General features: G+C 39.8%; 1 protein-coding gene across 1 annotated transcript in view; it reads right to left on the bottom strand.

The window, feature by feature from the left end:
• LOC101847147 (C2 domain-containing protein 5) overlaps positions 1 to 14,301 on the bottom strand; it is a gene marked incomplete in the record, with an annotated part of 96,074 nt that overhangs the window by 79,360 nt on the left and 2,413 nt on the right. The window contains 7 exon segments of the mRNA XM_013088323.2: positions 794 to 949; positions 1,397 to 1,492; positions 2,965 to 3,095; positions 4,176 to 4,216; positions 5,286 to 5,372; positions 9,606 to 9,695; positions 11,285 to 11,435. Coding sequence (XP_012943777.1) covers positions 794 to 949; positions 1,397 to 1,492; positions 2,965 to 3,095; positions 4,176 to 4,216; positions 5,286 to 5,372; positions 9,606 to 9,695 — 601 coding nt within the window.

The raw sequence follows: 14,301 nt of genomic DNA, 5'->3' as shown, positions 1-14,301 counted from the left end.
CCCCCACCCCCTCCTCTGGGCTCACGACTCTTTCTACTGCGACTCCTAGCTCTTTCTTAGTGCCGTCTTTCAGCACCTTGCCTTCTCGGAGAGAGAAAAAAAATCTTGGCGGTCCAGTGTGCAAGGTGTGCACGATAAAGATCCCTAGGTGGTCTTAAAATCGATAAGACTAGGCTTCAGCCACCACCCAGTTAAAAATTCAAAATTAATTCCTACCAAACTAAAAATGTTTAACATGTTCCGAACATTCATATGACCTTATGCAGCTGTGAACGCTATAAAACACCTACCAAATCAAAAGCAAAATTCTGTCTGAATCTACTTTTATTTTTCAGCCTCTTTCTGAACACATAAACGTGCAACAGAGTTTATGAGAACTCAAGAACTACCCTCCTGGCAATATAGCACTTTTATCCTCCACAAAAAAAAGGGGGAAGGGGGGGGGCGGGGTATATGCAGGATAAATGGATGAAAATCAATATTGTAGACAGAAAATCAGCACAATTTGCCCTTGAAAAATTATTCTCAAAACGTTTATTTTCTAAAATACAATTACAGAAAGCCCACACCTCAACATCTTCATTCACAACACCACCCTCCTTCTCTCCCCCACCCCCATCCCCTTCATCTCATTCATAATGTATGTGTGTGTTCCATTAGGCCACAGACTGAGATAAACAGACAGGGCAAGGTGAAGAGCTCAACCATGTGGCAACCCACTCTAGGACAAGTGGACAGGACAAGCAACGCAGCGTACTTGAGACAGACAGACAGGACAAGTAACACAGTGTACCTGAGAGTTTAGAGAACAGTCTCTGCCTAGCCTCATTGGAGGCCCTCGGTGTTCGAATCTTTTCAATCCATTGGTACTCTGGGTCATCGTTCACCACCAGCTCCTCAATAAATCCTAGCATGCTCTGAACCTTCCACCCAGTGGGAACCTCGCTGGCTGATGAGAGAGAAAAAGGTAGAAAAAGAAGTTTATTTAAAGTGTCTATACCTGTGTTACATCTATACCATATCCTCAGAAGAGCAAGGGCAAGTCCTGTCTAGAATAAAAAGCAAGACAAAACACTATTTGAAATAACGACCCTCCAAGAAAAAGTTGTTTTTTTCCAGCAATATCCAAGATCATATTATAAACAGCAGAAATCTCAAAGAAAAGGAAAGAACACACAAGATCCCAAATAAGCATTGCCATAAGAAAGACAACAAATGCTCAAAACTAATTAAATACAGATGAAACTGTCAAAAATTTGACTTTACATTCCCGCATTCACCAAAATTATTAAACCAAGAAGAACTTAATATTGTTCTTCTACAGAAATTGCTCAAACTCTGAGATGAACAGTAACATAAAAAGCATGTGAAGTATACATACACAATTAATACTTACTACAAAACAACTGAATCCCACAAGAAGACTGCCGGAACTTATTGAAGTCACTGAATAGTTCTACTCGCACCTGCACATTCAGTTCACCTCTGATACCTAAGAAAACAGAGAATGTCCAAAAAATATGTTTTTTAATTCTCACACGGCCTTATCACTGGGTCCTGAAAGAAGGAATTATTTACTAGGATTCACCTTCTGTTTGCTATGAAAACATAGCTTTTTTACCACTTCTCCAGGGCTTAGAGTAGCTATCTTTTGATTTTTATACTATTCCATCTTCACATAGAACCTACTGGGCAAAACAAAACGAAGGCAAAGAGCATCTGGAACTGTGAGCAGGAAGCACAATCAAGGAGAACTGAACAATCTAAAGGACAGTCGGAGTGACTGGACCACATTAGTGAGGTCTGGGGACAGCTCGCTGACTGTGGCATTGCTCAACTCGGGGCCTATGGCGAAGGTAAAGTAGGGCAGAGAATAGCGCCACCACAGACCGAAACACTTACATCCCCGTTTGGTCTGAGTCAACTGAAACTGAGGAAAACTTAAGTAGTTGCTTGGGAATTGTAAGGGGTTATGGCCCTTCCAACACTGCAGGGTTATCTAAAAGACAGAACATAAAATTTCAACATCCATCTCTGAAAGGATGAGTTCCTCTTGTTTAAAAATTGTTAGTATCTATTCAAGATAGATGGGTAATAACTTCGCCAAAATCAAGGCAAACGGACAAGCTTTAAGATGATATCACCGAGTCATGACACATTTACTGGTTTATACTGAGTACTGAACAGACTTGTTCTGAGGCTTTGATTTCTTTTGCGTAAATTAGGCATAATGAAAAGAGAGGAATATTGAATAAGTATATCAGAGTGTTTCGGTTTGTATTTATTTTAGATTTAGGGCAAATTTGAACATGTATAATTTATCAAGTTTCCACTCATAACTAAAAAGAACGTTGCAGTGAAAATATTAATACAAATGTGATGAACTATAGGGCATTTTTATAGTGCACAGTTTAAATTTTGTTCTGTAAAAAAACAACAACAACAAAAACAGCACAATAAATGTCCTTTTCGGTAGACTGTCCACATCAAATAAAAGTTGCACTGTGGAAAGCTTGACTTGAAAGTGCAACTGCACTTTTAGGAAGTTCATAAAAGGGATCACAGAAGAAATTTTTAATGTCTCTAGCAAAGCATGCCAAATATATATATAATATTGCTGAAGAACTTCAAAGATCTCAAAATGTATGGCCAACAAGGTGAAACTGTAGGATTTGGGCCTTTTTTGTCAGTTACTACTTAGCTAGAGTGTATTCATCTATAGAAGTCTGGTATTTTAATAGATTTCAGGAGGCCAGCTTTTAACATCTCTGCCCAATGTGGCATATTTAGCTTCAACAGGAATCCAACACCTCAGACCCCCCCCCCCCCCCCTTTTTTTTTCCCTCTAGGTACCCATACCCTTGTACCCTTGAGGCCCTCAAACCCAAAAGTTAAATCAAACCATACAAAACACAACAGCTTTTGCTGGGTAAAAGTTTGAGCCCATGCTACAAGCAACATTACCGTGCATAGTGTCGTAGATTGGGAACCAGCCACTGATGGTGTTGGGAGTCTCTCGATTCAACAAAGGGTTCAGGTCAATGTAGACTTTCCCAATGGCATCATGGGCGCTGTACGTGTCATAGTCCAGTACCCTGCGTACATGGGGGTCATACTCCATAAGTCAAGCTATGCAAAGAAATGCAGGGATGCCACTAGAATTTTGGGGACATAACTGGAAATTTACGAAGTTGCATTTGCCAACTGAAATACAGTAAATAAACTCAACTGATTTGGAGTTTACAGAAAACAAATGCTGAGAATAAAGACAGTTCTTTCGGTGAAATTAACAGAAATAATGGGATAAACAGCATCCCCGAAGGCATGACTTTCACTCCCACACAGGGTAGATATTTACTTGGAAACAGATGCATAAGACCCTTCAGTTCCCAGTTTGGGCATGAAAGCAAAGCAGCCCCCACATCCTACAGCAAGTAATAATTATTGTAACTGCAGATGTCTTATGCCCCTGTTGACACAATATGGACTATTTAGGAGACGAGCAGCTTCCACTTTGCCTGACAGGGCGACCTGGGCTAAGAGGGACACAACGTCCCAGCAGAAAGACAGAGATATTTGATAACGGTTCACCATACACAGGTATCAAACCCATGTCTTCTACGTACAACAGCAAGGTGCCTTACCCCTACACCACAGACACCGGTACCCACTACCTTTATGATATAAATTATGTCAGTAGAGGCATTAAACATCAAAGATCACAGATATTCATATTCTATGATTTCAACATCCCTTTTCAACACAGTAAAGCCATTTTAAAGATGGGGCCTCCGATTCCGCGTCATTTTCTGAATGAACTAACCAGGTCAAAGGAGCGTCATGAAGATAATGCAAAAAACCAAAGTTTGTAAATTTTCCACTGACATTTTTAACAAGGATGCTCTTCGTCACAGACCAGCATGATTCAAAATTGGCTAAAGCCATAGCTAAATTCAAGTTGACGTCACAGGATTGAAGTTCAGCACGAGTCAATATGATAACAGACATAATTCTCCAGGAACATATGAAGAAAACAGAATCACTGAAAAGAAACAAAATTGGAAAAGACTACACTAGAGCATCACGATATCACACGTAAAGAAATTGCTGCAGAATGCAAACACAAAAATAATGCCTTTTCTTGTTAAACTCCTGGAAGGGAACTTTTCTCTTACCTTAAATCGAGGGGCTCATCTTGAAGGACCTCATCATCAACCTGTTGAAGAGATGCATAAACTAGGCTTTTACCATTACAAAAAAAATAGAACTAAAAAAAAAAAAATCACATGAAGAGGTGAATACATTTGAGACTATTTACTGTCATCCTCCTTTTCTTCTTCTCTTTCTGCCACCCCCCCCCCCCCCCCCCCCAACCTCACCACCTTCCTCTGCCATTATGATCTCAATTTACAAGAGGCGGAGTGGTTATTCAAAGATTCAAAGACCCAACTGATAGAAACATCAATAGTACCCCCTGAGGTGGTGCTACTGACTGAAGTGTCTTTAGGCCATTCCCAAAGAGGGAATATTAACCTGTTCTTAAGCACAGTAGAATTGTAAATGGGCCGATTCATCGATGTCATGTTCATGACTGTGCCTGATCTGCAACAGGGGACTGCTGGGTTTTTTTCCTAATCCTTTCTATCGTCATTTGTCCTCTACTTCTTTTGTATGTTTGTCACACTCTTGTGACCCGCTATTTCCAGGGTGCCTTGACAGTCGAAGCAGACTTTGTGCTGTTGAAGCTAGAGAGGAGAGCAGAGTAAGTCTGAATGCCTGTAAGGACTTCTCCGTTGACATCCACCCCTTGGCGCTCATATGACCTTATGCAGTTGCAAGCACTGTAAAACCTCTACTAAAACTAAAAAACTAAAAACATCAATAGCTCAGAAATCAGGCCTATACTTTCTGTAAAATCAAATTTGTCTCTTATAAAATACAGTCAAGGAGTCAAGGAACCTGCTTTAATGACCAGCTATCCAAGACAATCACATGTACATGCGACCTGTTCCCACTTCCCCATGATTTGTTTTTTTCATATATTACAATGACACTGTCTGATAGGAGCACCTGCCTAAGATCGCCACTTTTCTCCTCGACCTATGGTAGTCATCTTAATTAGGTTCAACTGCACATGAATATGAAGAGAATACAATTGCAATATCAGACACAATACACTTGGCCTCTGACTCCATATTCCCCATAAAGTAAGCATGGGTCTTATGTCATGAGTAAACAAAAGGAAATGAAGCATTAAATCACATGAAGACAGGAGTCTGCCTTACCTCAAATTTAAACCACTCAGAATTCCACAGTGGGTGCAGGGACTTCTTACACACATCTGTCTTGAAGGTATCACTGCCAAAGCGAACCTATCAGACAGAACAGGGACAGCGTACGTTCCAGTCTATGTATGCAAAACACAGCATTTGATTTAAAAAGAAAAAATTTTTAAATAGGTGTCTATTTCACACATGAACATATGAGTAGCATTGTGGTGACATCAGCAGACATTCGTCAAAATAATGAAATTTACTAAACCAATATTTTTCCACCCATTTGGAAATTTTTATTGAATTTTTTTGTTTTGGACTCAGTATCTTTTATCTCCATCTAAAGTAATATTCTTGCAAAGACTTTACTGAAAAACGTGGATCAAAGGCAGTTTCCAAGGACACTACAGTGTTGACTTCCACACTTTTGCGGCCATTTTCATATTAATTTTAATTCTGACACCAGGTGACTCCTACCTTCACTCACAAATATCTCAACTTCTGTTCAAGATAGATGGGTACTTTTTGCATTAAAAAGTGCATATGAATAGATATATAATTAAACTAATAATATAATTGACAAGTACCTATTTCCAACGCATTGTATGATATAAAATGTTTAACAAGAACATGTATCCATTCAACAAGAACGTGTATCTCATCAAAAAGGACATGCATTTATTCGACAAGAACGTGTATCCATTCAACAAAATTCCACAAGAACATGAATCGGTTCCACAAGAATGTGTTAATGTTAGTATTGAAAGAAACATTATCTAGTAGAACAAGAATGTGTAAATCTGTTTGATAAGATTGTGTTGTAACATTTCAACAAGAAAATCTATCTATTAAACAAAACCAAGTATCTAATTCACAAGGGTTTCTATGAAAACATAAAAGTCTAGCAGGTACAGAGCGAAATCAGTTGGAAGCGGAAATCTTTTCGTAATGCATATATGTTTAGTAAGTATTGTACAGCACTTGCAACATAATTAAGTCATGTCGTATATCTGTTTGCCCCGCTCAATATCTGTCATAAGACACAGTGTGCTATTATCAGCTACGAGGCTCGAAAGACAAAAATTTTAGTTTTTTGGGTCTGTTGAAAGTTTGATGTCTTCTGCTTCATTTAAAATAAAAATAAACAACTATAATTGACTATAAATATTCTATTTCGATTTATTTTGGAGGTGTGTGTGGTTTGTTGTAAGCTTGGTTGACGAGACAAAGGAATTTGGACCTTGCTAGTGTGTTGCTGAGAGATTATTTTTAGAATCATTACTTCATGGCCACCTTTGCTTCAACAAAGGATTCTCCACTAGTGGAATATCTTGGCTTCGACGTTCATCATCCGCAACTATTTTTAGATTTTAACCCCTTTTCGAGCATGAATGGTCAGAAATGTAAACAACTTTGATTGGTAAAACGGAGTAAAAACGGTAGCTTCTAGCTCACTTCAAGCATTTTTACGTAAACAGTTGACTGTGTGGGCGTGCCCTGCTAGCTGTTATCGTCTTTTGATCTTTCAGTTTTACACTTGGATTGACTTAAAAAATCCGTTTTTATTGTGTTGTAGTGCTTGTTAAAGATTAATTAACCTTCCTCTAGATCTCTCAAAGCGGACTCCTTACCAAAAGGCCACCGAGGCCGTCTATGTGCATGTGTGTGCATGCCTATTGGTCTGTTTGTATGTGAGTGTATGTGTGTGAGTGTGCATGTGTATGTGTGCATGTGTGTGTGTGTGTGTGTGTGTGTGTGTGTGTATGTGTGTGTGTGTTTGTATGTGCATGTGCATGTGTGTGTGTGTGTGTATGTGTGTGTGTGTGTGTGTGTGTGTGTGTGTGTGTGTGTGTGTGTGTGTGTGCTCTCGTGTGTTTATGGTGCTATTGCATAAGTACACAATCGAACCTGCCTTAACGGAAACCTGTATAAAACGGAAACCTGTCTTAACAGAATCTCCCTGCTCCCCCCTTGATATATTCCTCTTTAATTACCTGTATAAAGCGGAAACCTGTCCAATGCGGAAACGGAAAGAAAAATCCGAGGGTTTCACCTGTCTAAGACGGAAAATGCTTTGTCTGCTCAGCCCTTATTCGAAACAAAACTCGCAAGTTTGGTTCCGCCGGCTCTAAACTTTATGCCATGGCTTTGCCGCTAAGCGAGGAAGGGGAGTAGGGGTGCAAGAGCCATGAGCGATGCAGATGGTCAGGGTAGTGTGGGTGTGAAATCTCACGATTGCACGTGAGAGTGCTCGAGTATCGAGCCACTACGCAAACTTTCCTGGGTAGCCAGAAGCCAGAGGTGTGAAATTAGTTTGACCAATGCCTGCCGCCCAGATCATACGACAGCCGAGAAAAAGAGTTCCTCGAATCATTTTTACATGATGGCAATGAGGGGTCGCATTGGTTGACTGTGCTCGTTACACCTATGGGTGGGGCTAAGGGTGGAAGCAAAGGAGATGTTCAAACGTTTCTGTTTTTAATAGGTCAAAAAGTGGTCCCATGAAAGGCAAGCACAGGTGGTAACAGGATAAGTAAGAGTGACGCATGTCAGTATCAGAAGGATAGCAGTTGAGAGGTGTGAAGTTTTGACCACTGCTTGTCGACCGGACAAGCGATCCTTGATTCCATTGGCAGGGCCTTTGAACCCCACCTCCGACATATTTTTTCCCCCCCCCCCCTTCCACCTTCGTCTAAATTCCCCTGTCTAAGAGAAAACTGTCTAAGACGGAATTTTTTTCTGGCTCCCTTGCAATTCCGTCTTACACAGGTTCGACTGTAATAAGGTAGCGTAAATACTGCACGTAAGCCGACTCGCAGCCTTCCAAGCGCGTGGTTTCGATGAAATGGGGGAAATTCAGATCTGTGTTCCTTTGCACTTTTGCTATAAAACAACAAATGTTGAACACGTTGAAAAAGTTCAGATTTTCTTCGTTACAATAGTGTAAATTGTTTGCATATCTGACTATTTGGAGCTGGAGAATCACCGAGGAAAGGGAAACCCCTCGCGGTCGGAATGCGAGGTCGGCCGGTTCAAAATTAACACCCATGCATTCGAATGCTTTGCAGAAAGATTGATGATTAAATACCGTCTTTTCATTGGCAGAGAACTATACAGCTTTGAGCGTGGTTTCACAAGGATATTTTTTTTTAGCCTTTGGCGTTTTGGATACAAAACCTTGAAAAAAAAGTGTAAGTTTTCAAAGATCATTCTTTACACGAAATGTGTAAAATACCGGCAAAAAGAAAAGTACAAATAGAAAGAACAGTTCTTTTTCTATTAAGGTAAAGTCATTGGCTTGGAATTATTTCCCAAGAATCCTTCCGTGAAACTCCGGGGAGTACTCAGTACACTTCAGTATTAGGCTAGCCGACTCGCTCGCTGTGGGGACCTGTGCAACACCGGCTGAGACAACGCTCTGTGTTTTTATTGATACAAAGACAGATCATCGTGTTTGAGGCAATAGAATACTGATTTGTAATGATCTCACAGTCTTGAAAAAAATTTAGGCTTCATTTCTTTGTTATACTGATTGTACTCTGTTAATGTAGAGATGTTTGGTGCACACTGTACTTTTTTATTATCTGTCAATCATGGGGTTGCAATCAGTTAGCGACTTCAGCATTATTTGATTATTATGTTAAATTGAAACAGCTGCCATTTTCTTAAACATTGACTGAGAGGTAAAAGTATGGTACCAAAATTCTCAGGCCTTTAATATGAAACAGATGAATTTGACATAGGCCTAAAGCTACTTTGAAAATTTAGTATCTGATACCTAGTAGTATAATACTAATATTTTGTTGCATTTGACGTGAAGTCCATTTTCGTGAAAATTGTGTTTTGTCCATAAGTTTTTGCTCTGAGAAAGAATAGTTTTCTACTTCCGTACTTTACTTTGTAGTGGCATAGCCAAGATAACTGCTAAATTTCAAGTCTCTATCTCAATTCTAAGACCCCCATTGCTATGGAAACTCAACTTCGGAGGCCATTTTCTCATTTTCGTGTTTTCTCACCTCGCACAATTAAAAGTTCTGTATTTTCGTCAAATATGGCCATATTTACTTCATTCTTTTTTTAAATAGTAGAGAAAAGATGATAGTTTTTTAAAATAATGTTAACTTAGTTTTGAAATTTCCTTCATATGACTGATAATGACCAGCAGGGACACATTTGTGCAGAAGATAAGAAGTGTTACTTGAAAGTAACATATCAAAAAAAGAAGAGATAAGATTGATTGATGTTTGATAGGAAGGAAGGAGAAAACCACACCAGAGCACTGGCCAACCACTTTCATTATGTATGAATTTTGCTAGTTTCAGGTCTTTTTACCTCAACGAAAGCATCAGTTAGTTCGCTGGCCCTGTCCATCACAGGCAAGTCCCTAGCACTCAAAATTCTCACTTTCAGCCGGCCAGGCATCTGAAATTATTGAAAACATCAAAACATGTAACTAAGCAACAACAACAAAAAATACAAGTCAAAGATTGCCCATTTGTACAAAGTGTCAGAGAACAAATGCCTTAAATATGGAAGATGCTGTTACCCTACTTCCCCTTTTAAGCATTGTTGAGAGCATCACAAAATGGCGCAAACAATACAGCGTGTGATGTTTCTTTCTTGAATAGTATTCACCTTTCAATAGGAAACACATTGACAGGCTGTAACATAGCCACCAGAATATTTCTTTGAAGTTTACAGCCCCCCCCCCCGGCCCCCCATGACTGATCTGCTATATTTTCTTTATGTTGGCAAAACTGTTTTCTCAAACATCTATATGGATTAGTCGAACTACTTATCTCAAAAAGCCTGATCAAATTTTTCCTCATAATTTGAGAGGAATTCAAATCGCCCTGCAAGCATGATGGAAAACAACACACCCAACGTCATTGAGAGTATCAGGTTACAAGGCTTCCCCCCCCCCCTCACAAAGCATGATGCACACACACTGTGGGTACTTGGATGCTTCACCGTACATTACTTGAAGTGTGCATAAAGCACTAAAACCTCCTTGAGTTCAGTCGTGTGAGGGTAGCTGCTGGGTGGCAGGGAGTGATCACAGACAGACAGTGGCACTACATTGGGCCTTACGATGTATGGATTGTGTTTGTGCACATTTGTATGCATGTGTGATATCATGTGTGTGTGCTGTTGTTTGAACTTGAATCTATGGATTGATCATTGATGAAGTGATTATACAGGAAGAGTTGGTGATGTGCTCTGACCAGTGTTGGTTGCCTCCACATTATAATGATCAGATGTAAGAGTAATATTTTTTTAGTTGTAATGCTCATCAGCATCACTCTCTTCCTTTCTCTTTATTTGACACTGAACAAGGTGTACGCACTATTGATACCAGATATATGAATTCAAATTGCAAAACGGCAAAGGTTTAAGACCCCTTGCAATACTGAGGTTATGAGACAGGACCTCCGAATTCAATATCCATCTCCAATGCCTTTCGTGATGACAGTGATTTAGTTTCTAACCATTTTACCGTCACAGGTACTTCCCTTGACTTTCTTAAATATATCTCTTCTTTTATTATAACCCAGTTTACTCGGATAACAGATGTGTCAAACACATTAGTCAACCCTCACTGTGTTCGAAATATTTGTGTTTAACTATATCTTTGCAGGTCACTTTCTTTAGTTGCTGAGAGTATTCAACTGCTATCAAAATGATGACATCTAGACTACTTCAGTCAGTTACGCACTGAGCTATTTTAATTTTTACAGCAACTTGCACACATGATATCTTTCAACAGCAGCTATCATACTGCTATACCTGTGAGGAAGACAAATGTGCGTACCAAACCACACTTTCAATCATGAGAACTTACAGTGAATGCAAGTCCACTGTCATCACACAATCTTCAAGTTCTCTCCAAAAAAATTAAGCCAAAATCTAATTTTACAACAATCCACAAACATTCTGATTCTTTTATTATCTAAGAGTTAACAAACCTTTTGCTCTACAAACTTGAATGATAGAACCATACACTATCTTACCTTCAATTTTGTTCGAACCTTCTTATATGAAGTTTGATGAGATCTTTTTACTGAAAAACAGTCCTCTCGTCACTGCAGTACCTGTCTGCCCATCAGGACCATCTCAACTTTTCGGAAGCTAGTCTAAATCACAATTCAGCAGGGGAAAAGTCTGCACAGAAAAAAAAAATTTAATATACAGGTTTTGAACTATAACATTTTCATGCCTCCATCAGTACAATTTACAAAATTTTGACTTCGGAAGTGGGCAGGATATGACTCTACCACTATCAGTGCCAACTTGGAGAGCTTGTGTTTAATCCAGCAGAAAAACAAGCTACTCTTATTCTGAAATTATAAGAGAAGATGTGGAACAAAAGATGCAATGGGCATGCAAAATCCTTGTCTTTACCTTTAATTGCTGATTTTCTTTGAGTTCGTTGTCTTCAGGTGGGCAAGCATGAAAGATGTACTCCAAAGGAAGGAAAGTCACTTTAAAAAAACCCTACCTTACTCCTGCAGTGACCTTTCCTCAAAATGTTAGATGATTAATTAGGCCTTCAGCATTCTATCACGGACGTTACTGGAACTGACAGTTTGCACTACTTTAATAATTCTTTGAATTATAATGTAACTAGAAAAAAAGCTGTGAAGACCATCACTAAATAATTAATGACTGACGTTTGAAAAAAAATTAGGCTTAGGGGCCTTCTACGCATCACGGTCTAAGTCTAGATTTGTTGCCATAGTACCTTGTTAGCCTCAACGCATGAATGTAGGGAATGCCCTGGAGGATCAGTTCAGTTTCGCTTGGTTCAGTTCAATTTCTGGTGGCTTCAATCATCAATGACAATGTACAATATAAATAGACCCTTGCCTCAGCCTAATCGCCCGACTCGCAGCATTCAAAACAAGTTAAGACTTAGGCCCTACGCATTTATTTTTTTGTTCCTGAATCTTGAAGGCAATGAAGGTCATACGAGTCGATTTCGTTCGGTTTGTGCCACGATAGTAGTCTTTCTCCCTCCATGGAAGAAAATCTGGCTAGCCATGATGACCAAACCGAACACAAGCGATTCTTGCTAATGAGCACCATGTATTAGCTCCATTAGGAATAAACGAAAATTCTGAAAATGGTAGAACTATCTCATGTAGATCTATTATACGGGGTGCCCATTGGGGGATCGGGTCAGGTCAAGGCGGTTTGCTAGTCAGATTGAGGGCGCGTGGCTATCATGGCACAAGCTGATTGCGCCCAACTCGTCTCCTAAAAAACAAATGCGTTTGTTTTCAGGCGACGAGTCGGGCCATCGACTCAACCCGATCCCATCCATAATGGGCACCTGGATTAGGAGTTACAAGACAAAATGTCAAAGTTAAGAGGTGCAGTCTCAATGCACAAGGCACAAGTATTGGTGCTTTTTCGGTAGTTCCCACACTAGGATATCAGTGAACTCGTCACACGGTGAAGTTGTCACATACCTCCACTAATCTCGTCACATAGGTTGGGGCAAATTCAGCCACGGGGCAACTTCAACGCCGCTCAACCTAGACTTGGCTTTTGCGTATCATTTGACCCGTTTGTCATTGCACATTTGATTCTATCTAAAAATAAAATCTGTGCTTCCTAGGCTTCTACTTTCTATTTTTAGTCAAAAAGCTCCAGAAAACTCTGTCGTCGCATACTTTTCACTCTTACAGCAGGTGCAAATTCGACATGGGCGAAACGGGGCAACTTCGACAGGGGGTGAAGCAAAAGTTAGGCCTATCAGATTAAATGATTGGAAGGGGAAAAAAGCTCAGAAAAGGAGGAAGAAAGACACAAGTGACAAAACTGTGTAGAACTGCATCGTAAATTTATAGAAAAGGCCCAAACCCATTTTTACGCCAGCTTTTTTTACTCGACTTCCGTATTTGTTTCAGAGTGTGTACACATGTATAAATTTCTAAGGAGTTAGGTCGGGACCACTTCTCCCGAAGAGTGTCGTTCACTGTTATTTGGATACTTTTTTTCCAGTGAACTCGCCACACATTTTTCAGCTGTAACTGACTTCACTGTGTGACGAGTTCACTCACTGGTTCCCAATTACTATTTTGCCGGTTTTGGCAACAAGAGTAGGGCTTGCCCACCCTGACCTAGGTCACAGCATCATGGTTATTTATGTGTATGGCCCTCCCTACGTAGAGCCCTCTAAAGTATAGATTTAGATTTAATTTTAAGCATGCTCACGGCCTTGATAATCGCTCAGCTGGACCAAAGATCGTACATAACAAAATTGTTAACTCGGCCAAAAAAGTGTCCGCAGAAATCCACGCATTGCTTCAGATGGCGCTGCAGTCTTTGTTTTGAAGCTCTCTTTCGTTTCTCCAGAAGAAGAAAGAATAGCACAGTTTGTTAGTTTCACAAATTTTTATTGTTTTTCACATAAGTAGGGTTTACACTGTTCGCAAAGTCCGCTCTTTTTCGACAAGGACGCCTCCAGATTTTGCAGACACTCTTTTAATAGACTCAAAGAAAGGAGTGAACAAACTATCTCGTATGAACGATCTTTGGTTGGACCGCGTCACTTTATCAATCGATTTCTCGGCCAAGAGACACTCTACGAGGTCAAGATAACTTGCAAAGTCATTGGTCACTATTTATGACTTTGACCTGTAATTTACTACGTCATTTTCCATATAAGAAATTTTCCATTGAAAAAGGTCAGCGTCTCTATGCCCTTTTTATAGGGCCTGCGCGCTCCCCGGTCAAAGTAGATCCTATATATATATATACATATATATAAATGGCCGTCTTTATTCGGACTCGAGTCCGAATAACATTTTTTCATATTCGGACTAGAATCCGAATTTTTAAAATTCATATTCGGACTCGAGTCCGAATATGAAAAAAAGTTATTCGAACTCGGGTCCGGAAAAAAGGAAGTGTCTTTTTTCTATAGATCTAACGTTCAGTAACGTTCAGTGCTTCCAATTTTACGCCATTTTTTAGTTTCCCCCACACCTTAGCTGCCGATCCGATGCCCACCGCCTCATTG

The sequence above is a fragment of the Aplysia californica genome, unplaced genomic scaffold (assembly GCF_000002075.1).
Source record: "Aplysia californica isolate F4 #8 unplaced genomic scaffold, AplCal3.0 scaffold00723, whole genome shotgun sequence".
Taxonomy (NCBI): Eukaryota; Metazoa; Mollusca; class Gastropoda; order Aplysiida; family Aplysiidae; genus Aplysia; species Aplysia californica.
The sequence above is the reverse complement of the archived record's forward strand: the minus strand, read 5'-3'. Positions and strand labels throughout refer to the sequence as shown.